Consider the following 25,942-nt stretch of genomic DNA (forward strand, 5'->3'; position numbering starts at 1 on the left):
AATTTTAAAATAAAATAATATCCTCTTGGTTTAACCAAGAGGTCATGACATAATCATCAATGAAATGTTCATGGTCACTGTGAATAAAAGCACATTTTGATCATGCATATTTCCCTTGGGAACTTCCAAATTCCCAGAAATGCTTTTACAGGGTTGATTCTTTGTCCAAAACTGTCCATCATTACATGTTTTGAGAAACCTGTGTAAAATAGTTCATTACTACTAGGCTACCCATCAAATCCCTTCTTACCAACCAACGCCCTGTGCGTAGCCCTCAGGGACGGGTGGCACCCAGGTGACGTCGGGCCACCCCAGGGTGTCGTTGGCGTTCTGCTGTTGGAGCCATTTGATGACGGGATCAAAGTATCTCATCAGAGCCCCGGCGTCCATCTTGTTGGTACCCAGGGCTGACTGGAGAACTTCAGTCCAGGGTTTGGAAGAACCAGCTTTCAGTACCGTCCTGGAAATATGGAAATGATCTCACTTCTTCAAACTAATCGAGTGAATTGTAAATAAAATGTAAATAAATTGATAGTCCTTCAATTGTAAAAGTACCTAAGATTAACTATATATATATATATATATATATATATATATATATATATATATATATATATATATATATATATATATATATATACAAACTCTACATAATAAACTCTATATACAGTAAGAGAACTTACTCTAAGATGGCTCCTGCCTCTCTGGAACGGTAGATGTCACATGTGTGCAGGGGGCCGACGTGATTGGCTGCCTGGCACAGCTTCTCATGGAACTGGAATTGCAGGATTTGGCTGACAAAATAACTGCAGGGGGAAATGTTATCTTGTGGAATTTATATAGACTTTTTAACAGGACTAAATTGGGGGGGAAAAAATCTATGAAGGCCATTCCTTAATATGAATTTAGGGTGCTAAGGTACAGTTAGTTTGAAGTTATTTTGTTACCTGATGTATGCCATATTTACAGTTATGTGGTATTTTGATATCTGATGTATGGCCTGTTTAAAGGAATGTTATGCAGGCCTTAACTATCCTAAAACGGGGCAAAAATAATTTGATCTAATAATAATAATAATATGTTTCCTTCCTTTCTTTTTCCTTTTTTTTTTTCTTTTTGTTTTTTGTTGAATTTTGTGGAACTTTTATAGTTGGCCCACCGGGCATATTATGCACGGTATGCCAGATTCCCAGTCCACCCCTGGCTATGGCTTGTTTGAAGGACTGTTATGTGGTATTTTGTTACCTGATGTATGGCTTGTTTAAAGCAATGTGATACTTTGCTCCAGGATCAAAGTGCTCCTCTGTGCGCTGGATGGGTGGACAGATTCCTTGGTAATTTGTCCTTTAAAAAGACACAAGAGGATGACATTGTTGTGTCCATATGAGACAGTACAGCATGTATGGTGGTTTGTTGTTGAAGTAAACCATTATATATTGTTGCTGTCGGCCAGAAACCTCTCATCTCCATATCGTCGTTATCGGGTGGAAACCTTGTATGTCTAAAACTGTTCGTTTTGCATTATCATTTTAAAAATGACTTAAACTAGTGAAAACAGCCGATTTACAAGCACACAACGCCTCGCGGTTGTTCTTGTAGATCTGCTTTTTTCACTACTTTTGTGCGACGGCCTTGTATGATGAAGCAGGGCTTTACTTTGGGAAAGAACGTACAAATTTGAAACTTGGAGGTACGAGGTTTCTGCCCGACAGTGACGATATTCTATTTTATTTATTTATTCATTAATGAATACCCTACCTGATCACACTATACGTGTCTACAAAAGTAGCTGCTACTTTTGATGTTTTTGAATTCAAGTCCTGAAAACTAATAACAGTTTTAGATCTTACATTCAGGAACAACCTTATTGACAAACCTGCTTTTCACAGAGAATGCATTGCTGAGGTATATGAAAGACAGTATAACCAGGGCAGAAATTTCAGGGAGGCCACGAAGGCCATGGCTGTCGTTGCCCCTCAGTTTGGCCTTGTGTCCCTCAAAAAAATGGCATGCCCTGAGGCCACAGTGGCCTTAATGCCCCAACTGACTGTATACCATGCACTTTCTCCTCTGTATCTTACTTGTTGTTAGACCCAGTGACTTTCCGAGTCACCATCTTTAAAACAATCCAGTAACTTTGATCATCTCATAAAATAATCTCTAAATTCAATTAATTCTTTCAATGGATTAAAATGTTTGATGGCCTTCCTGCCCTGGCATTTGGCCTTTGTGCCCTCAAGAAATGGACTCCAAAGGCTGGGTGGCCTTGCCCCTAAAATGACGAAGTTCCAGGCCTGAGTATAACAACAAATGTATAATTAATTTATCGTGCAACGGTGCAATGCATATATATGCACTATATTTTATACATATATTTAGAAAAGAAATACATGGTGGCCTAGTGGACCAGGCGCATACCATATAGGCATTGCCATTTCGGCATCAATGCCTGTCGGCGTCGCCGGTTCCATTCCCGATCCGAGCGACATTTGCCGCATGTCACTCCCTGTCTCTCCCCCATTTCCTGTCAGTCTACTGTCCTATCCAATAAAGGCAAAAAAAGCCCAAAAACAAATCTTAAAAAAAAAAGAAAATAAATACATTGTAATTTATCTGAAATCCTACCTGAGGTGCCACCATTCAGAGTTGTAGCGCTCTGGGGGCGTGTGCCCGCTGAACACGCTCCATCTCCATTGGTCAACGAGGTAGGCAAACGGAAGGAAAGCTATTTTGTCCAGGGCCATCTTCAACAGGTAGTTGATGTCACTCTCTGTGCAGATAAAAACAAGGCTGTGTTTATCCTTCTTGTAATGCCTAAGCAAAGACAACAATGCTTTCAAATGGTTGATGTCGAGTGCATTTCCGAGCTCGGTTTTCGTCTTGTTTATTTATTTGATTTCTTTTATTATTAAATGTATTTATTGCTGTTTTTGTGTAGTTGTTTAGACCAGTGGTTCTCAACCTGTAGGTCAGGACCCACAGGGGGGTCCACAAATTATTTTGGGGGGTCCCCAGATGATTAACTTAATGTGCAACGTTGTTTTCTCACTCAACAGTAAACAAACCAACATACCGGTAGAGTTTTAAGTGTATATAGAGGGTATCTGCACATTTCTAAAGTGACAGTTTGAGGACTTTTTAATACCTCTAAAATGACAAATTAAACATTGGCCAATATTAGAGGCAGAAATTGTGAAAATAGCTGATCTACATGCTCACAACGCCTCGCAACACAAGGCGTTGCGAGCATGTAGATCTGCTATTTTCACAATAGAACCACGTTATACAAAATGTAATGCCTCAACTCTTACAACTCTTAGTGCTGGTCAGGGTGGTGGGGTCCCCAGTAAAATAAGATTATTTTGGGGGTCGCGGCCTTAAAAGGTTGAGAACCACTGGTTTAGACCACAATCACACATGACCACATGTACCTATAGGATCAAATCCAAAGTACTCTTTCCTAATCTAAACTACTCCTTCCTTCTCATGTCCTAAGAAATAATACATGCATCATTATCTTATATCTTCAATACACGATCATCTTTACAGCTTCATATTAATGGCATACATTTTAGATACATCTTATAAATGTGTCAACTGTACCTATAAATGCATAGAATCTCCATCTGTGTCTGTCTGTCTGTCTGTCCCCTGCATTTCTCCAGAACCGTTTAACTGATGCGTTCCCAACGGGAACTCTCCCCAACGGTAGTATTTCTAACTTTTAATTGCAATTCAATTCAAAGGAGCTTTATTGGCATGAGAAAACATTTCTGAAGCATGTGTCAAAATATAATAAACACATTTATAGTAGCCTACAGACAGTTTGTTTTAGACATACGCATCCTGAACTGGACGAAGCAGGAATGAACATAAATAACAGTATTAATGTAGTAATGATACCAGTGTCAGTGGTGACAGCCTTCAGCAGGCCAATGGTTTGCAGATGTTTGGGTGTGATGACGGACAGGGCTATTACGTCCCCTATGGCCTCATGGAAGCCAGGGTTGGCTCCGTCACGGAAGCCTACAGGCTGGTGCTTGTAGTGCAGGAAGTACTCCACGTGTCCCATCTCGTGATGTGCAGTGTACAGATGATCCATGGTCACCTTGGTACACTGCTTGATCCTACACACAAAAACAATCATTCAGGCCATAATAACCAGTTAACTCTGCTTTTAAAAGTATTCAAAAGTACATGCTTTTAAAAATGCTTAAAGGAGTAGTTCACCCCCAAAATGACTTTTTTTCTATGTATTACTCACGCCATGGAGACTTGAGTTCAATAACATTTCTTTGTATTTGTCGCATTCCTAAGACAAAAAATGTGATTATAGTAAATGTACCCCCATTGATTCCGGATGGGGACCCAAATGCATTTGGTTGTACTTTGCTTGTAGGCTACTGTAGATCTGCTCGTGAGCTTGTAGATCTTGTAGATTACAATGAATGTGGAGTTAACCACTTAAAAAAGTCTCACTGTAATTTTGTCCAATCTGTAAGCATGATAACATAGCTTTTCCATTTGGTGTGGTTGTATTTTGTCTCCCTGCTCTTCTATTGTGACATAGGATTGGACACGAATTATGACCTAATGGTTAAGTGTGACATTTTCCCCCGAGCAAGCTCAATGGTACAAAATGCAGCCGGTTTGAGTTACAACTAATTTGTTTTTGCAAAATATAGGGCGCCAGGTTGAAAGTGCTTTAAACCATTTCCAACCGTGCTAACCTGAAGTCTTTGCGGTTGTAGAAGTCCCAGGCGGAGGCGTGACACTCCACCTGTCGTCCGTCGGCGGGTTTCTCCAGCATGGACTCCTTCCAGAACTCTGGAGGCATCTCCATGAGACCCAACGAGGTGTAGAACTCCTCAGCAAGACGGAACATGTGTGTGGCGTTATAGTTCTGATGGAGACAGAGGAATGTGTGTGTGGTATTATAGTTCTAATGGAGATAAAGCGGTGGTTCCCAATCTCTTTCCCAAAAGAGAAATCAGATGTTTGCCTGGGACCCACACTAGTGAAAATAGTAAAGCTACACAACAATCTACAAAGCGTTTTGGCCATGGCCGGTGTCTTTTCTCTATTCTTAGAAACGCTTGTGTAGTAGCCTCTGATTTGGTCATAAAGATCTGTTTTTAAACAAATTGTCTGGCTGTAATATAAAGGAATGCATACTGTGTGAAAGACCCATAAAGTAAAGTTCGGGTTTTCAAATGGGAATACTTTTCCAGTCAGTCTGCATCAGCACAAATGTAATCCATGGTCTCCCATGGTCTGCCACAGCTCGTACCTTTTTGACCATGGCCTCAGTCACATCCACGTGGGTTTTGCCAGGATAGGGGATCATCAGTCCATAAATACTGCTCCAATCCTGAGCCCACATGTTCCCTAAAGGAAGAGCGAGGAGAGACGTTTGTGTCAGACAGAACTTGCGACAGTAGTTCTCAGACTACAGATGATTGCGACCGTCAGGTCACAGCTAGTATCAAAACGTCCACCTCATGTCTGTCCGTCCGTCCGTCCGTCAGTGAGTGTGTCACACAAATACATTTCATTACCTGTCGACTTCAGTTCATCCCTCCCATTCCATCCATGAAGGCAGGTCACAAAAAGTTGTAAGTAACACACATTTGGTGTAACACTCACTCACATGGGTCTGTGCCGTGTCGCTGATTGCTGTCACATCACATGAGTCTGTGGCGTTTTACTGATTGGCTCTCATATGGGTCTGTGTGTGTGTGTGTGTGTGTGTGTGTGTGTGTGTGTGTGTGTGTGTGTGTGTGTGTGTGTGTGTGTGTGTGTGTGTGTGTGTGTGTGTGTGTGTGTGTCTTGGTTTAAATCGATGTAATCATTTTGTTTCTTTTGGTATAATAATCGTTTGGTATGTTCATCTCGTAGCACGACTAGCGAGAACAAACTAATTGATTCGCATTATGTGGGGAACAAAAACAACGCGACGCCAACTGTACGTACCTAACAGATGGGCAGGGATGGGTCCTTTAAGGTTGATGTATTTGGGTCCGTAGTGATCGTAGAGTTTGCGGCGAACAAATGCATGCAGGTTCTGGTAGAGGGGCTCCATGGTCTTGTAGATCTTCTCCAAGTCCTCCTTAAAGGTGTCCGTCTGGTACTCAGATCTCCAGTAATCACCAGCGTCTTCAAAACCTTTGACACAAGATACAATGATAACATGTATGGCTTTCTCTTTGTATTGATTACCACTGCAGAAATAATTAAAATGGAAATAATGAAATAAAAATGAAAACGTTTGCTGTAAAACTTTAAGATAAAAAGATAAATAAAACCATTCATATAGAGCAGGGGTCTTCAACAGGGGGTCCGAGACCCCTAGGGGGTCCTCAGAGTTACTACAGGGGGTCCTCCAAACCTTTGAGTGATAGAACATTTTTCCCCCTCTTATATTAACCACTTGAACCTATAGTGTCCATATTCTGAGAACTTTAGCCAAAAATAGCAGATCTACAAGCTCACAACGCCTCGCAGATGGGCTATTTATAGCAAAGAATGAAAGGTCAAGTTTATTAAGTATTGATGTTTCAAGAGGTTAAATATCTGAAGACACAAATTGACATGAATCCAAAATACACTGATGATTGTGCTGTCAAACAATGAAACTATGTGGAATCTATGATAAGGTTGTGGCCTCATCTCCCTCTCGACTATAAGGGGTCCTTGGCCTGAAAACGTTGAAGACCCCTGGACTAGAGTTTTACTAAAAAGGTGCTTTGAAGAACAGAGGTGATATAGTAATGGTTGCTACCATCGGCCACCTGGGCCTTGTTGAAGAGCTTCACCAATGTGGGGTAAAGCTTCCGTATTGGACGTCCTGCTGCGTTGTGCCAACCCTCCCACGCATACAGCCTCTTGTTGTAACTCCTGGTGGAGGCCAGGATGTCCACCAGCTCTGGAGAGGGACAACAAAACAATCCAACACACCCTCAAACACACAAACTACAGTATTGTACAGTAATGTTATTATATCATTTAATTATACAGTACAGTACAGTACAGTACAGTACAGTACAGTACAGTACTGAATTTCCCCCTTGGGATAATAAAGGTATCTACAGTACAGTACAGTACAGTACAGTACAGTACAGTAGTACAGTACAGTAGTACAGTACAGTACAGTACAGTACAGTACAGTAATGTTATTGGTATAATTTAATTATACAGTACAGTACAGTACAGTACAGTACAGTACAGTACAGTACCATGCTACATTCCAACACCACAAGCTTGTGACTTGGTAACTTCCCTCTGATAAAAGTACGCAGACAACTATGTAACATCTTCAGCACCATGGACAGAGAAGGTGATCACAGTTGACAGTGAAGAGGACAAAAAAGACACTTCAATTGGACATCTATGACTATAGAAAGTATTGTATTGTATCTAAATTGGAGTTCTGAACATCCAGTTCTAAACATCCAGGTGCATACCACATAGCTCTGATGCCTGACAGTGTGTCGCGGGTTTGAGTCCAGATCCCAATGGCCTTTGCTACATCGCTCTGTACTGTCAAAAGGCAAAAAGCACCAAAAGAAAGGGAGAAAAACGTTACCCTTTTTTTGCCTCTGGGGGCAATGTCCAATAGTGTTAAAACAACAGGACGTTGGCCGTTTGGTTCCCCCTCAGCTTTCCTCCTCCGGTCCACTTGTCTTTGTTTACATTCTTAACATTTCTAACTCTACATGTTGTAACAGGAGCTTCCGACAGATTCAGCCACAGAGCTCTGAATCTGTCTTGAGAGATTATAGTTTGACAAACTTACCAGGATTCATATTCCAGCACTCATGTGGCTTTGGACACACCTTGGCCGTTGAATACAGTTTGGCCATGGAGCTACAGATTGTGTTGTACTGTAAAGGAGGACAGAAAATGGTGAGAAAAAAAAGAAAAGGGTGAGCTATCATTGTTTTACTGTATAATATAGAATAATACATGTAATTGCAAGGAAATCTAGCATTGAACGGCTACATCTATCATACACAGACATAACAATACAGTTATATCCTGTCATGTATCGTCTCTGTCAGGTGCAAACCTCATTATGTCCAAAACTGTTACTTTTCAGGATTCAAATTCAGGATTCAAATTCCAAAATAGCAAAACAGCAAATCTACGTCCAAGCTTGTGGATCTGCTACTTTTGATGCTTTTGTGTGACGCTGTATGATTAACTAGGGCAGGGGTCTTCAACGTTTTCAAGCCAAGGACCCCTTAACTGAGAGAGAGAGAGATGAAGCAGGGTCCCCCTCTATATATTGTATGAATGTTTGATGCAGATTTTCATCGATTTCATAGATTCATATACTTGTTTGACAGCACTGTCATCAGTCTATGTCGGATTCATGTTAATGTGTATTTTCAGACATTTAACCACTTAAATTGTTGATATTTTGTAAACTTGACCTTTCACTATGTACTTGGTCTGCTCTTGTTTACCTCTACACCAAACCTATTTGCCGAAAATAGCCGATCTACAAGCTCTCAACGCCTCGCACCGTAGATCTGCTATTTTTGGCAAAAGTTCTCCTCAGAATAGGGATGCAAGGGTTCAATTGAAAATAATTATCCTATCACACAAGAATTTGGTGGCCCCCCTGTAGTAACTCTGGGGACCCCTTTGGGGTCCCGGACCCCCTGTTGAAGACCCCTGAACTAGGGCGTTAATTTATAAAAACAAAACAGCAGGTAACGATATGTTACCTGCTGTCTCTCTTTCTCTGGCAGGTTTGCAGCTCCCAGGAGGCTGATCTTGCGTATCAGCTTCTGGACATGGAGGTCAGTCAGGGTTTGAAGGAAGGCTCGAGGGAACACGGTCCTGGCCTTCTCTCCCCAGGCCTCGTCGAAGGCCTGTTTCTCCATGGAGGCCTTCACCTGGACAAAGACAACCATGGAAACCTTGTTCAGTAAAACCCTCAGGAAATGGAACTAATAACCTGTTTTCCATAGAGTAACGAAGTTTGACGTCATTTACACATCCTACCTGGTTCCTGTTCTCCCCCCCCCCCCCCCCCTCCCCTCCCATCTCCCATTCTGAATTCCCATAGCCTTTTTTTCATATCGCGTCATATAAGAACTCTGTTCCAAACATAAACAAATGATCTCAGCAGTTTGACTCATATGGATATGAAGAAACAACTGATGGTGAGAAGACGCTAATGTTACTGTCGCCAAATTCGTTACATTTTCACCAGAAACGGACTGTATCAAATATTAGTGACTGACTATCATAAACCATACAGAGCACCTCGACGACAATATCGCGGAGACCGTCTGTTTATTTTTGGACCACAATGCTTATATGAGACGATTTTAAGATGACTCAATGTTATTCTCCATAGAGAAATTACTTCCGCGAACTGGGGGGATGAGCGGGTGACGTCATGACTTTGTTACTCTATTCACTGTAGTTATTCAGTCTCAAGCTCTCATTAATACTTTTCATTGGTTAAATATTGATATAACCCACAGGCACACTTGACCACTTTCCTTTCAGAAAAAAGGATAATATGCTGATCTACAAGCTTTATATCTGCTATTTTTACTACTTTTGTTCGACACTCTTGAATGACAATCACAATAATTGAACGTGTGTGTGTGTGCGCACGTGTGTGTGTGTGCGCACGTGTGTGTGCACGCCTACGAGTGTGTGAACATGTAAGACAGGTATTTGTGTACGTATGTAAATGAGTTAAGTGTCTATGTGTGCATTCCGCCCTGTCCTAAGGCCAGAACTTTGCACATGTTCCCGGTTCTGTATAGTTATGCAAACACACTTCAAGCACGTATAATACTGTAATACTGAAAAGAGCGCTTATTTTCGGTGATGACTACGGAGGCGCATCGTCTCAGGCGACCATGAGCCATGTGAAACAACGCAGAGCGAGCGGTAGCGAGCGAGTCGCCGTGTCAAGAGTTGCGACAGTCTGTATAATTATTGTTTGTCTTTAAATGTCTCAATTAATTGAATACACTGGACCTTAATGGAAACAATCACGAGGGTTTATTTGGGTTAACATTTTAGCATTCTTTTGCACAAATCTGTGTCACAATGTGGCCTTTTTGTGCAAACTGTTCATAAAGCATTTAAAAAGTACTCTTCAAAATCAGGCAGTGGAACAAATAGACAGCTTACAAAATAGCTCAGATAATTCCTTCAAGCCTTGAAGACACTTGAGGCCACAGGTGTTCTGATCTGTTCCTTATTGTGTGGCGGCATAGCTCAGGGGTAGAGAAACTGTCATTAGAGCACAAAGGGTTCCTAAAGAGTTCCCACTTCGAATCCGGGCTCTCCCAGAGTTAGTGTCGAAGAGTCCTTGAGCAAGACTCTGAACCCCTAGTTGCTCCCAGTGAGCAGGTTGGTGCCTTGCATCGTTTCCTCCGCCATCGGTATGTGAATGTAATGCACAAGCTATATAAATGCACCATCTTTTATTATTATTTTTGCCAGAAACACAGAAGCTTAGTCGGCTGCCTTTTTGAGGAAGCTGGCCATTTCATTCTGGAAGGGGCTGAATGGTGGTGAGCTCCAAGTCACCACACTGCTCATGAGCAGGCATAGTTCAATTCACATGCGATGGAAAACGTTTACAAAGGCAAATGTGACGCTAAAGCCATCGCTCTGCGTCTCTGCAGAGAGATCTGCAGATATGTTGCCCTATACTGTATACCCACCTGGAGTTGAGAGTTGAAGTCCGTCAAGTTGGTTTTATAATTCCACAAGGCCAAGATGTTGCCGTACTGGACCTGCTCATACGTGGCGTTGTAGTCAACTAGGAACCTGGCTGCGTCCAGCGTGGTGTTGTTGGTGTAATGCCCAGGAAGCCAGTGGGCAGGGAGAGCCTGGCACAGAGCCAGGACTGGCACCAGGAGCACAGCAGCTGACCACACAAACCTGACCATTCTGCTACTCCTTGTGTCTGTCTGTCTCTCACTCACTCGTGCTCTCTCACCGGGGAGATAACCTCGCGTCCCCAGGCTTTCCTCCGCTCGAGAAAGGGAAAACTAAACTACAGAGTGGGAGAAGAAGTGGAGCTAGGCCAACACTACACTTTCTCTAGTGATGAGAGAGATCACTTTCCCCCGAGGCTGTTGTCTCATGGACTTGTTCCACCGCCCCCCTCCCAGCCTCTGGTGATTCATTCATCACTCAAAGAACTCACTCAAACTGAGATGGCTGCTTTTGTTTCAAATATGTTTATTGTCAAGCACCGCATAAAAATATCCATTTTCAAAACAGACAATAAACAGCGCTTCCTTATTTTTTTAAACAGAAATACATACACACACACCAAAAAAATAAAATAAAATACAGTGAAAGAGAACACATATTCTAAATGTACATTTCTCATAATAAGGCTGCTTTGCATAACCAAAAGTGCACAATCAAAACCAAATATGAGCTGGCTGCTTTTAGGAGGCGTTTTAATGTATTTTTTACTGACCCCTGGCATAAACCATCAGCCCAGACAAGTTTCTTTCCGGCGACTCTAACCACCTCCTGAGCACGGCCCTAACCATAACCCCAATCTAATTAGGTAGTGAGGGTACGGTCACACCGAACTACGGCATTGGCTGCATGCTGATAAACGCAGGTGCGGCTCCGTCACATAGGTGTTTTGGGTGGTGCTGTTTGAATCACTTCCCTGTCATTTCCCACGGCCACACCTATTCGCACAGCAGTGCTGCTTTCATGGGCTTCACAGATCTCACGGACGGATCAGATTTGAATAAAGTCTGCAGACTTCTTTGTTGTTCATGTTTCCAAACTCACTTTGGGGTGTGTTTAATCTGTGGGAAGTATGTGTCTCTGTTTCTGATGTCTTGGTAGAGTGGGCAGGTGGTTAGGAAGTGTAGCTCTGACTGTTTCCACCACATTTTGTGTGCAGTGTCAGTGAGTGCATAGTCTGTCTTCCCTTGGGAGTCCTCTGTGGCGGCCTTTCTCTATTGTAAGGCTGTGATCGCTTCATCTGTACCTAGTCAAGGGGTCATTTACCGTGCTCAGGTATTCTGCCAATATAAAAACACACCTAGTAAATTATTAACAGTTGTTGGAGCATAAAAGTCTTAGGTAAGTCAAAGGGCGTTCGAGTCTTTTGAGTTGACACACAGACAGACAGACACACACCCACACACACACACACAGACATACTTACGGTCGGACACATGGACGGACACAGGAAACCCTTTCAGCATAATTATGTTCAGAGATTGATATCAACACACAAGACTTTAGTAAACTCTGTGGGTAAATAAAACAATATTAAAACAACTGTTCGCCTGTGGCAGACGTCAGTAGCTTATAGGGAGGATCCACCAGGACTACCTTTCTCCCCATCACTCCAAACGTATTGCAGCCCTTCTGCAGCTGGTCTGTGAGTACTGTAGTCTACATGTGACTTTGGATTACACCTACTATTGCATCTTATGTGCACCAAACTGGGCCACAACCAATTAGAAAATACAAGCGCTTGGTAGAGGTTGAAGTCATTCTTTGAGACACACATACGGGCCAGTTTGGGTCCGCCATTTTCTATTTGTGTGAAACAACACAGCTTTCACCATCGGATTGCATTACGGAACATTTAATGTTTTTTTTCTCATCATAGTGCAGGTAATTTTCAACAACCACCAATCTTGTGTGTTATGTTATACTTATACTAAGCATATGTATAGCTGTCATTATGGGCTCTGGTACACCAGGGGGCCAGGGGCAATTTGGGCAAAGGTAGTCCAGAAAGTATCCACCCACTTGAGGAAGTGTACATGTTCTCTTGGCTCGTCGTGTCTTCAGTATTCAAGCTACTACATTGTGCAAAGAATAGTTGTCTGGTTGACAAGTGGTATTTGTGGCGCCATCTTCAGGGTTGTTGGCAGTATTGCATTATCTGGGGTTTGCCAGTCCGATAGGCCTTTGTGCAAGAGAGATATTGTTATTTTGAACGTCATATTGGTTATAGTGTGAATGGTAAATGGTTTGCAATATACATTTCATTCACCCATTCACATTCGTACACCGATGGCAGAGGAAACCATGCAAGGCACCAACCTGCACATCGGGAGCAATTAGGTTCAGCGCCTTGCTCAAGGGCACTTGGACACTAACTCTGGGGGAGCCTGGGATCAAACTGGGGAGTGGTGCCACTGCCACGCCTGTATGTGCCATCACATCAGTGTGGTTAAGTTTGTGTGGGGTTTTCTACAAGTATTTTGGGGGGTATTTTGTCACCTTCAGTGCACAACCTCGGCAAGTATAAATCACCCTCAAAGGCATAGTCCACCCAATTTGTTTTACTTATTTTCTATGAATTACACACCCCATGAAGACTTGAATTCATGGAGATTTTGATGTTTTTCTCGCATTCCTGAGACAATAATCTGATGACCTGGTCATCGTGAGTAGGAGAATCTTTGAGTCTCATCTGGTCAGTATGTTTTTGGGGAGTGAACTGTTCCTTTAAGGAATTCTAAAACACACCGATGTCTGACTTTCAGCCAACAGAAGATCTTATGGTGCTTATGGTCTCTACTCTACCATGAGTGAGTCTATGGACAGAGAGGGACGGGGCGTGGCCTATAAACAACTTGAGAGGTAATATTATATAGGCTAATGTAACCGTTTTAACCTGTATACTTATAATACAAATATTGTACTTATTACTGCACTGCATTTCCAAGAAGGGAAAACTCTATAAGCCCAATTTCAATTATAGTGAATTGATATTTTAAGAAGATTTCTTGTGTATTGATAACCAAAAGACAATGCACTTTGTAATTTGTACTTTTGAATACTTTCATGTTTTGTTTATTTTTTTAAATGTATGAACTTTTGAATGTGTAACTATTTTTGTATTTAGTTGAGTAATATTTGACGAGGAGTATCTAAGTACTGACTGGATTTCTTTGTCCATCACTGAACATTATAATCATCATCATAATGTGTCTCTGTTGTGTTGCAGGTCAGTCTATCAGGAGAGACCATCCAGCAGTGACTCCCTGAGGAAAGGCAGGTCCTTGGATCAACTCGTTAAAACTTGCAACCAGTTGGAGCAGTCTGACTTGACCGGTCTCAGGTTGGTGCAGTTTTGGGATTCTGTTGCAAGTGGTTAGCACATTGACTTCCAGGTATTCATTCATTCATTCATTCATTCATTCATTCATTCGCCTCTATAATAATAATAACCAGTAAGACACCTAAGGGCGAAAAGGGCGAGGTCGCGCAGGACTGGATTCGCACAGGACGGAATTCATTTGCAAGTGTGATTCGAGTTACAGTTGGTTGTTTAAGTTGGACTGGTTAACTGACACAATATGTCCATATATGGGCATAAAGGGATTCTATTGCATGGGAATTCGCAGATATGGGCTTACCGTAATATTGATGGGCAATTGGGCATAAAAGGAATTCTATTAGTGTGGTTTCCTTAACCGGGCATCATCTGGGAATCAACGTAGAGGGCAGGGATCTCCATATATGGGCATAAAAGGGACAAGGACGTAATGAATTTGCAAGTGTGAACAAGGCATCATCTGGGAATCAGATGTAGAGATCAGCTCCACATATGGACATCTAGGTGATGATCTAGTCGTCTCCATGTATGGATATCCACAGGTTTGATCTGTGATGTCACAACAATGTGATATCACAATGTCAACAAACAGGTCAGCAGCTATTGTATGGGCATTACCAGATATGGGCTTAATATTGATGGGCATAAAAGAGATTCTATTAGTGTGGTTGCCCTAACAGGGCATCATCTGGGAATCAGATGTAGATGTCAGCTACATATACGGAGATCTATTCTAGGTAATGCTCTATGGTCGCAGAATCTTCTGTATTTAGACTTTAGGCTATTTTGATGTGAATTAAATAATGAATGACTCCTAACCCTAATAAACTAAATAGTCTTCATCATCTCTTTCTAGCAGGGAGCAGAGTCAATCTCCAGCACCCAGCTGTAACTCAATGAAGAGTGACATGTCGATGGGAATACCTGTTAACTTCAAAGATGGACAGCACTCTACTGACCAGAGGTCAGAATGAAAAACAGACAGAAAACAACACATTATTTAGTCCAGAGAGCAGAGATCATGAGGTACAATATATAAATAATATAATTATATAAACTAAATATCCTTCATCATCTCTTTCTCCTGTACCCAGATGTAACTCCATGAAGAGTGACTGGTCCATGGATCATCCTCATAACTTCAATGATGGACACCACTCTAATGACCAGAGGTTAGATTGTAAAACAGACAGAAAACAACTCTATTGAGCAGAGGTCACACTGTAAAAAATAAAAGTTGGGAAAACTCAAAATGTTAAGGCAACAAACTTCAGAAAACTTTTAAGTTAGACAATCAAACATAAAACTTTAAGTTTTGCTTAAATTGGTTTAGTTGGTTTATCTTAACATTTTCAGTTGCCTCAACTTTTATAATTTTTGCTTAACTTAAAATTCTAAGTTGACCTAAACTTAAAAGTTTTCTGAGGTTTGTTGCCTTAACATTTTGAGTATTCCCAACTTTTTATTTTTCATGAGGTACAATATTTAAACTAAAAAGTTTCATCATCTGTTTCTAGCAGGGTTCATGAGCAGAGACCAAAGTCTCCTGTACCAAGCTATTACTCCATGAAGAGTGACTGGTCCATGGATCATCCTCACAACTTCAAAGATGGACACCACTCAACTGACCAGAGGTCAGAGTGTAAAACAGAATTAAGGTTTTTTATTTGTCACTAACTATGTTGGTATTATTATGTTGGCACAGTGATATACGTATACTAACTACTGTGCTAACATATATATACATAATAATAACTAGAAAGATGCAATTTGAAATTGCGAGTGCGGTTGCTGACGGTTGCTGAGTATATTCTACAGTAAGCTAACTGTCATGTGAAGCTCGATTCCCAATTGATTCCCTACTGAGTCTCACTCCAATTTATTCCCTATTGATTCCCTATTGATTCCCTATCCTACCCTAGAAGTCTATAAACAGTCTATAAACAGTCTATAAACGGTTACCCTATAAGTCTATAAAGTTTCCCTAGAACTATAATGTGTTGCCCTGTCAGGCAACCACACTATCTAGAAAGATGCAATTGGAAATTGCAAGTGACTATTCTGCAGCAAGTTAACTGTCATGTGAAGCTCAATCAATACTCGAGCTAGCACCACTCTTCAAATGTGTTTCCTTCAATTTCCAATTGCATGTGATTTCTATCAATTTCCAATGGCAGCGGAAAAGTTAATCTGGTGAGTTTATCTAGTGAAAATAAAGTTTCCCCAGAACTACAGTGGGTTGCCCTTTGGGCAGCCACTATAAATAACTAGAACTGCACTCTGTCGAGGTGCCAACTTGAGCCTCACGCTCATGCTGGCCTCATGTCCCTAATGTCTTCGCCTGTTAATGAAGACATTACCAACACCACTCTTATATACCAAACTCTGCTGACATCCTCACCAGGATTGCTGGTCCCTCATTGGCTGTAGGGGGACGCCTACATACACTAGTAAAACACCTCAGGGTGACATGCGACCTCGGTCATGCCAATTCTTGGCCATCTGGCCAGTGATGTTTATGGGACCAGTCACTCATATATGCTGCTGCTCTAGACAGCTGCTCTAGAGTGGATATGGAAGCAATGCAGGCATACTGTATATTTGTGTGTAAAGGACTGGATACAGTATATGGGTTCGAGACCGGATCAGAGCACTGAGCAGTACAAAGAAACCAGGCTTTACAAATATACTCCGCCAATAAAAACCTGGTGATGTGAGGATAATAAAACCTACCAGATTTAAAACAAGACAGAATTTTATTTTGCTGCCCAATGCGATTTTTTCCAGCCCAATGGGTTTTAAAATTGCCCAATCTGGCAACACTGTCTCTCTCCCGTTCACTCCGTCTGGGTTTGGTGGGATGTAAACAGAAGTGGGAGATACAGTACCAATTCGAGTCACCATACAGTAAGGGTGGGCAACTTTGATGATGGAGAGGGCCACTATATTTCCAAACTCACGCCAGAGGACCACATTGTCGGGCAGAAACCTTTTATCAACGTATCAACATATTTGTAATTAATGCCCTACTTTGTCATTCTATAGGTGTGCCATTTCAAAACTTCACACATCCTGCCATTGGCAAGACAGTAGATTTCCAGTGGATTGGCAGAACATTGAGCTTGTAGATCATCTATTTTTGCCATTTTATGACCTTCTCTGACTTTGATGTTTAAATCTACCTACCGTATGAAGGTGGATTCTGTTTTTCAAAGGGAATGGAGTGATTTCTTGCTATTTGTGGGTTTCTGCAAAAATACGTTCCATTCTCCATAAAAAATAGAAAGGCAAAACAGGGAAAGAAGCCTGTGGAAAAAATACAGCTGCAGGACATTTTCAGCCTGAAGACTTGAAACGGCACATTTGTATGTCACACAGAAGTAGCAAAATAGCAGATCTACAAGCACTGCAACACACTTTGAGCTTGTATATCTGCTATTTTTGCTTTTTTTATTGGAATACCAAATCTATAGAGTAATTAAATCAGGTCATGTTTGCATGTTTGGAATTGTAGCTGAAATCATACCTTACATACCCATCCTTTGATAAATAACAAACGATCCCTAACCCCAATAAACAAAATATCCTTCATCATCTCTTTCTTCCAGGGTTCATGAGCAGAGTCAATCTCCTGCACCCAGCTGTAACTCCATGAAGAGTGACTGGTCCATAGGAATACCTTTTAACTTCGCTACTGACCAGAGGTCAGAATGAAAAACAGATAGAAAACAACACATTATTTTGTTGTTATCAAACTTTATTGCGCAGAGATCAATATATAAATATATGGTAACTGTCATCATCTCTTTCTCTTGTACCCAACTGTAGCTCCATGAAGAGTGACTGGTCCATAGATCATCCTCATAACTTCACTGATGGACACCACTCTAATGACCAGAGGTACCGTTAGAGTGTATAACAGACACAAAACAACACATTTAGACTAGGTCAGGTTTCCAGAAATCTTAAAAGGCAAATCGTGTTGATTCATGACATGTTTTCTAGGGGTATTAAAGGGTGCTGAATCCAACTCTCAAAAATGTGTGCTAATGCCTCAAAATGGACAGTTAAAAGATGCTGATATATCTTTTTGACTAAAAGGTATAAGAAAGCACTATGGCTTATTCATATGAATATGAAGCAAAACATGTGGCCATGAAACATTGTGGTAAATCACACTCCCGACCGTCCGCTCCATTAGATTTCTGACCATTACCGCCGCCTGTCCCTTCAATGATTTCATTTCTGACTGGATTTTGCGAGTCCTGACTCCCGCCACTGTTTTAATTATTTTGACCGCCCATTACCAACTGCAGCCAGTTATTTAAATACCACTGCGCCGCAAGTCTTGCGTTGGGTCCTGGTGGAGCCGCGAGCCGTGAGGTCCCGCTCCCGATGCAGGGCTGTGGGTTGAAGAATTTAACACGAAGAGAGCTGGAGAGGACTTTATTACGCAGCGGTTCGGTCCAGCGGATAGATGACCCGTGGACAGACATGGTCTAATGCAGTTCCTTGTTGCATACAGTTGCATGACAAAGTGCAGTGTGAGGGCAAATGCATTAATTAAATATGCAAGCATGTTGCAATTTCACCCCTCCCAATCGCACCGACTAAACCAAATTATATGTGAGAATGCGCCCTTACTCTATAGGTCTTGACCCATACTTCATGACAATATGTGAAGGTAGGAATGAAAATACTCAGCATATTGAGTGCTTTGCCGTCTGGCTCAGCTTTTCATCACAACAGTGTGGTACAGCGCCTGAAATAACGCTCCGATATACGGCTGATCTCCTGCTCCGTCCTCCCCTCCTTCTTGAACAAGCTCGAGCACATATAAATAAACTACAACGTCCATGAGTCTAACCAAGGCATAGTGGTGTTGTAAATGTGTATCAATAAAGCAGTATGTCTCCTTTCAATGCAGAAGCAGGCACACCCCCTTTACTGGGTAGGGGTATATGTAGGTCTATACGGTATGTATAAGCATGAGGGACTGTCCACTTTCCACAGCCTCCTTATAGAGTAGCCAGCCATGGCTAGCTACTATAAATGTCACCATATATTTTCAAGCCGTTTCCTCACATTTAATCTCAAATCAGAATATAGCATTGGGTTCCCCATGTTTGAAAACCTTGAAAATCTATGTATATCCAATCAAGTTTCTACCTTGACATAGTGGTGGACGCTATCTTTAAATTGTCCATTTTGAGGCTTTAGCACTGCTTTTTGAGCTGGACATACAGCAGATTTGGATTCAGCATCCCATAATCAACTATTGAGCAGAGGTCATGAGATATTATACTGTAAATGTTAACGTTAACCCTAATACATTTAATATCCTTCATCATAATCTTTCTACCAGGGTTCATGAGCAGAGATCATCTCCTGTACCCATGGATCAAACAGACCTGGTGAGTCACTTTGCAACATCCGTTATTAATACAAAACATATTGGTTGAGATCTGAACCCATTTGGTTGAGATCTGAACTGGTGTGGCCTCCAGTAAATACATTCAGTATGGATGTGGTGTGAGAGTGTAGACAAATAGAGGACAAACATCAAGGCATTTGTCCTCACGAAACAACAACAATATCACTCAGTACTCCGTGGGCACAAGCAGCAGCGTCTCTGCCATACAGTATATGGCGGCCACAAACCATAGTAAGACAGCACAACACTTCGCCAGCCTGTTTGTTTCGTCTCTGGACATCACAAGCTGTCCAACAACCCTCCAACAACCAGTCTGTGTGTCCCAGGCTGGACCATCATCAGAGGAGACAAAAGTTATCAGTCTTGTACCATAGTCCGGTGTTAAAACATCCTCCACATCCGCTCCCATGGCCGCTCGCATGGGCATGGAAGTTCACCCACCGGTGCTCCGCCGGCAGATGGTTACACCCAACAGCAAGTCTGGGTTGCTGCCTCGTGTCCTGCAGTTTTTCATGGAAGGTGGCGTCAGACAGCGTGGGTTGCCGGTAGACACTGAGTACTTCTTAATCAAGCACATATAGCCACAGAAGTTGCAATGTCAAATCTGCACCTACTACATTAACGCTCATAGTTAGAACGGGTGTGTGGTGTGGTTGTTGTTAGATGTTACAGAACAAACAACACTGCTGTCCACCGGCATCTCAATGTGCCGCCATTGTTGCGTATGCACACACACACACGCACGCACGCACGCACGCACACACACACGTTTACTGCTGGATGAGTGTCTGCTAAATGCCTACATTTTAATAATAAGTGAATGTGATGTTTTGAACTCTCATGTTTATTGTTGTATTGAATACTGATATACAAATATGTTATTGTGTATTTGGAGAGTTTTCTGGAGGACGAGAAGAAGTTCCGCATGGACCTGGAGAGAATCAACAGAAAGCTGCAGGATGATCTGAAACAATCCCAGGCACGGGAGAAAGAGTCTGACCAGAAGATCAAAGAGCAGCAGGTATTTTTTACTTCCCCTAGTCATTAATAGAAAGTAAGATTAAATTATGATTTTAATGTTTGTATAATTCACTGGTTCCCTACGTTGGATCTGGGGACCACCAGGGTTACACATGGACCTTACAGGTCTGTAAATCTGAGACTACAAATGTAACCAAATGGACCCTTACCAGTCTGTAACTCTGAGAGTGTGCACATGGATTTTATTTTACTTGTGCACTCTCAGAGTTACATTAACATTAACATTTTACAGTGTAGATTTGGGTCCCAGAGATTTAAAGGGATATTCCACTTTCAAAAAAACTTTTGGACATTTTATCGTCTACTCAGGCTTTTGTGAACACCCTGGACAGATTTTAATTTGATTGATTCAATATTTAGATATTTGATATTCATTTTGTATTAAATCTTTTAAATTTCCCCCAAAAAATATTAAAAATAAATGAAAAAAGTTATTGAAAAAAAAGAAAAAGAAAAAAAATACGGCCAGCTCAGGTATTAGAAGGGTAGTATGAGTACCAGAAAAAAAGACGGGTGTTTTCGATATATCTATCATTGTTATAATGGAGTTTCAATTTACAATGGGTTTGTCGGCTCTGGATCTAAATATTGAATCAAGCAAATTAAAACTGTCCAGGGTGTTCACAAAAGCCTGAGTAGACGATAAAAAAAGAAATTAAAGTGGAATATCCCTTTAAGTAAATGAAATCAAATGTGGGTCCATGGTCTAATGTTTATCCATCTGGAGGTCCTTGAAATGTACAACGCTGAGAATCACTGAGTAAGAGTAATACGTCAGATTAATGGATGGTTATCGCACATTAACCTATAATATCATTGATTTGAAAGGCTCTCATTAAAGCTCTGGAGGAAGACCCTGCTAAACCAGATGAAGAAAAAACTTCCAACACAAAACAAGAATATTCCCTATTCCTATCCCTAATCCTAGGCTTAGCTCTACTAGCCGCTTCTGCCCTCATATTATACAGACAGATTGCTGTGGATCAACTGAGGAAGACACACAATGAAGCTGAGCTGAGGAGGATGCAGAAACATGCAGTGTATTTGACTCTGGACCCGGATACAGCAAATCCCTACCTCATCCTGTCTGAGGATGGAAAACAAGTGAGTGATGGAGACATAAAGAAGAATCTCCCAGAGAACAAAGAGAGATTCTCTACAGGTCACTGTGTCTTAGGAAAACAAAGCTTCTCCTCCCGAAGGTTTTACTATGAAGTTCAGGTTAAGGGGACTGACTGGGATCTAGGAGTGGCCAGAGAGTCCATCAACAGGAAGGGACAGGTCACACTCACCCCCAACGATGGATACTGGGCTATATGGTTGAGGAATGGAAATGAGTACAAGGCTCATGCTGACCCTCCTGTCCTCCTCTCTGTAAAAGAGGTCCAGAAAGTGGGAGTGTTTGTGGATTATGAGGTGGGTCAGGTCTCCTTTTATGATGTGGAGGCCAAAGTTCCTCTCTACTCTTTCACTGGCTGCACCTTCACTGAGAAACTCTACCCATACTTCTATCCCGGTGGTCCAAACTCTGCTCCTCTGATCATCTCTCCTGTTAGTAATAGTCAGGCCTATGATGTTGAACTGTGGAGGATCCAGCAATATGCAGTGGATGTGACTCTGGACCCTGATACGGCAAATCCCTACCTCATCCTGTCTGAGGATGGAAAACAAGTGAGTACTGGAGACATAAGGAATGATGTCCCAGACAACACATGGAGGTTCGATAGTGTCAGTGTCTTAGGAAAACAAAGCTTCTCCTCAGGAAGGTTTTACTATGAGGTTCAGGTTAAAGGGAAGACTGAGTGGTATCTAGGAGTGGCCAGAGAGTCCATCAACAGGAAGGGAGATATCTCACTGGCGCCCATCTTTGGTTACTGGACTATATGGTTGAGATATGGAAATTACAAGGCTCTCGCTGACCCTTATGTTCTCCTCCCTGTAAGAGAGGTAGTCCAGAAAGTGGGAGTGTTTGTGGATTATGAGGAGGGTCTGGTCTCCTTTTATGATGTGGAGGCCAGAGTTCACATCTACTCTTTCACTGGCTGCACCTTCACTGAGAAACTATATCCATACTTCAATCCTGGTGTTGGTGGTGGTGGTACAAACTCTGCTCCTCTGATCATCTCTCCTGTTAGTATTGCCTAGATTTTATATCAGAATCATTTTTCATTAGATTTTATTTTTGGTTAATGTTTATTTTAATTTTTTATACTTTTTTCTTCTTCTTTTTTTAATACCACAGATCATATCGGGCACATCATACACATAAAAACAGACAAAGTATTATATTATTATTACAGTAATAAAAACACAACAAACAAACAAACAAACAAACAAGCACAGGTATGAGACGTCTGTCCAATGCCTCTTATGACACATTTACAGTGTGTTTCTTTTCTTGAACTTGTATTAAAAATACAAGTAAACATAGTTTAACCTTAACATCTTGATAGTAGATCATAGTTTAACTTTAACATCTTGATAGTAGATCATAGTTTAACTTTATCACCTGTAAGACTCCCTAATCGGGAGATAAGCGACCGTCAGGTCGCATACACAAACTTTAGAAGGCAATGGTAGCCAATCAGGAGGGAATATGGGAAATGGGACAGATCCATGTTGATGACATGACAATACTGTGTACCGCATTGTGTGATTTTAGGGCAAAATCTGTAGGAGCAAAAAATGTGATTTGCAAGAATTGGCCTCATGGTGGCGCTAGAAGAGGGCCATGTGAGAAATGAGAGGTGGTGGTTTGGCAGCCAAGGAGTGTGCGTGTGCAAAGTTTGGCATGGATAGGGGCAATGGTGGCGGAGATATGAGTAGGGCAAAAGTGTGACCTGACGTGTGATGGACAGACTGACAGACAGACAGACTGACAGCCGGTGGAGGTTTCATTTAACTTTATCATCATGATTGTAGAATCCTTTCTCTGTAAATATACTGTATGATTCTACTGAACGTTATTATAATATGTTTTGTATTTTCTCATATGTACTGATGAATTGAGTACAATGGGCCACAATGGAAACACGATTCCTGGGGCTTTTTGTGTTATCATTTTAGCATAACCTTTGACTTTACTGTTAATAATGTTGTTAATAAAGGATCCAATCAATCAATCAATCAATCCATTTGATGTAGCCTATTTTAATTTGATATACAATATTCAACATTAATATGAAGCTATAAAATGTTCTGTTCATTATATGAATTTAATAAATACCCTTTGTTTAGCGGTTTCAGAATCAAAGGTCTTATGGTCATAATTCACCAGGATCCTGGATTGCTAATAATAATTATATATATATATATATATATATATATATATATATATATATATATGTTACAGTATGTTTGGGTAACTCAGGACGGTAAGAGTAAGAGCGCTTGTTTTGTCGTTCACCACACACTAATCACCACCAGATGGCGACGACAGCCCATAGACAGCCATTCACTAGTGCAGGCGCTGACGTCACTCGTTTGCGACTCTCTTTCTTTATTTACTAGCCTAGCTGGGCGGTGTTTAGCCATTAGCTTAGCCATTAGCTTAGCCATTAGCTTACTATGAGCGTTTATCGTGGGCTTGCCCAGGCCTTACGGCCTGGGCATAAATATAACGATTGCATTCACCACGGCTTCGTAACTCGCGCGGCGCTCCGCCGGCCGCGCGGCCCTGGCCCGCTTTTCGCGGCCACTCGCGCCTGCGGCGCTCGGGGGCGAAGAGCAGGACCAAGGTCCGCTGGACAATCGAGCAGCTCCGCCTGGAGGACGTTGTTGTGGGCGACCGCTTGTTCCGCCCCGTGCGGCACCATGAGTGCTCCGTTTCTCGACCGTCCTGTTTCTCTAACAAACCGTGACATATATATATGCCCTTCGTCTCTTTACTGAAAACCATGGAGCTTTAATCCACTTCTTTACAACATGAACCTGACAATGAAGCTGATTTTGTAGTACAATTAAATCCACTTTAATTATAAAGCACATAAAACAACATAGTGCCTATTATTAAAATGTTGTATTTTTCATGTGCAATGCATTTGTATTTAAGTTCATAAAGTTAACATATAACATATAAATGCATTTGAAAAAAAAAATTGAATAAACAAGTTACCTTTTAGGAGTCCATTTCAAAAATAGCAAAAATAGCCGATCTACAAGCTCAAAACGTGTCGCAGTATATGCATTGTGACCCTCTGTAGTGAGTGTTAAAATGTATTGGCCCTCTCCATCATCAAAGTCGCCCACCCCTGCCATAGAGGGTGCTAAGAAGACACATTGCCTAAAATAAACAGAAACTTTGTGTGTGTGTGCGTGCGTGCGTGTGTGTATTAACATCTAAACACTATGGGTGTGACTTCCTGTTGTCAGTCATTCAATTCATTTGAGGGATCAAATCAGTCAACAATAGTGTGGGAAGGACTTTTTCTTGACCTTTCACAGGTCTCAAGATCATCCTCCTAACTTGGAACCAACGTTGGACAACACTTCACTGATCTGAGGTCAGAATGTAAACAACACATACTTTTCCTCAATATGGAGATGATTGTCTGACATAGATGTCTGACATCATAGGGCACATGAGAGAGACTGACACAGTCCATATACGGGCATTCCAAGATATGGGCTTAATATTGATGCTATATGGGAATAAGAGGGACAAGGACGGACAGAGAGCTCTCCATATACAGTAGGCTATGGCCATTAATTTAGTAAAATAATCTTCACCATTGACTTGAATGGGGACAAATTACAATTCAAATGGTAAGACAGAATTCATTTGCAAGTGTGACTCAGGTCACGGCAACCACACTTGCAATTTCCAATTGCATATTTCTAGTTTTTAATTATAAAGTCAATGGAGAATATGAATTCACAAATAAATGTAAATTAAACTAGGCCTATATAACGTATCTCTTATGCACCCCCTACCCCTACGTGTCCCGATGAAGCCGGTCGCATGCCACCAAAACTGTGGGAGGAGTAGCACGGCAAAATAAAGTTTATCTGGAACGATGTAAGGAAGAAATAGGCCTCAAGTCAGACAAGTAGGCCTAATAAGTCACTAACAATCTGGCACCACTGGCAGAGAAATAATGGCGCCATCTAGTGGGAACATATAGACACTAGAGTTTCAGTGGAGCGTCTCTCCAGCTCTTTATTGAACAGAAAATGCATTTTCAGGTCGGGAAGGGATACCATTTCTATTCAATCACTATCAGGATAGAGATGAGAGAAGTCAGACAGGATACAGATTTACACTGAGCTTGTTTTGAGTGGCTTGGGTCCCTGTAGTCGTTTATTGTATGCAATAAACGACTAATTTAGGCTACTCAACATTATCTTTTCTAGACGGTTTTGGCCAAATC

At 41.5% G+C, this 25,942-nt stretch overlaps 2 protein-coding genes across 7 annotated transcripts; one reads left to right on the forward strand and one right to left on the reverse strand.

Annotated features, from left to right (window-relative positions):
• Positions 1-246: 246 nt before the first annotated feature.
• LOC308290653 (angiotensin-converting enzyme-like) lies at positions 247-8,891 on the reverse strand (the record flags this gene model as incomplete). Its single annotated transcript, XM_080732564.1, has 11 exons — positions 247-460; positions 684-806; positions 1,246-1,344; positions 2,626-2,770; positions 3,904-4,127; positions 4,731-4,903; positions 5,291-5,388; positions 5,974-6,165; positions 6,782-6,925; positions 7,796-7,883; positions 8,733-8,891. The coding sequence occupies 11 exons, from the start codon at positions 8,889-8,891 to the stop codon at positions 247-249; spliced, it is 1,659 nt and encodes a 552-aa protein (XP_080588690.1).
• Positions 7,710-23,753, forward strand: LOC308292023 (uncharacterized protein). Of its 6 annotated transcripts, none has more exons than XM_080734228.1 (12): positions 7,710-7,905; positions 8,715-12,403; positions 13,524-13,620; positions 13,988-14,101; positions 14,955-15,062; positions 15,193-15,270; positions 15,616-15,732; positions 17,707-17,802; positions 17,927-17,998; positions 19,464-19,512; positions 20,428-20,553; positions 21,402-23,753. In XM_080734228.1, the coding sequence occupies exons 3-12, from the start codon at positions 13,565-13,567 to the stop codon at positions 22,716-22,718; spliced, it is 2,133 nt and encodes a 710-aa protein (XP_080590354.1). In that variant the 5' UTR covers positions 7,710-7,905; positions 8,715-12,403; positions 13,524-13,564; the 3' UTR covers positions 22,719-23,753. The 6 variants fall into 6 exon arrangements, with proteins under 6 accessions (XP_080590354.1, XP_080590349.1, XP_080590352.1 ...); XM_080734223.1 differs by having other exon boundaries at positions 8,715-8,935; XM_080734226.1 differs by having other exon boundaries at positions 8,715-8,935; positions 15,619-15,732.
• The last annotated feature ends 2,189 nt before the right edge of the window (positions 23,754-25,942 follow it).

The sequence above is a fragment of the Nannobrachium achirus genome, assembly GCF_963921795.1.
Source record: "Nannobrachium achirus genome assembly, chromosome: 9".
Lineage (NCBI taxonomy): Eukaryota > Metazoa > Chordata > Actinopteri > Myctophiformes > Myctophidae > Nannobrachium > Nannobrachium achirus.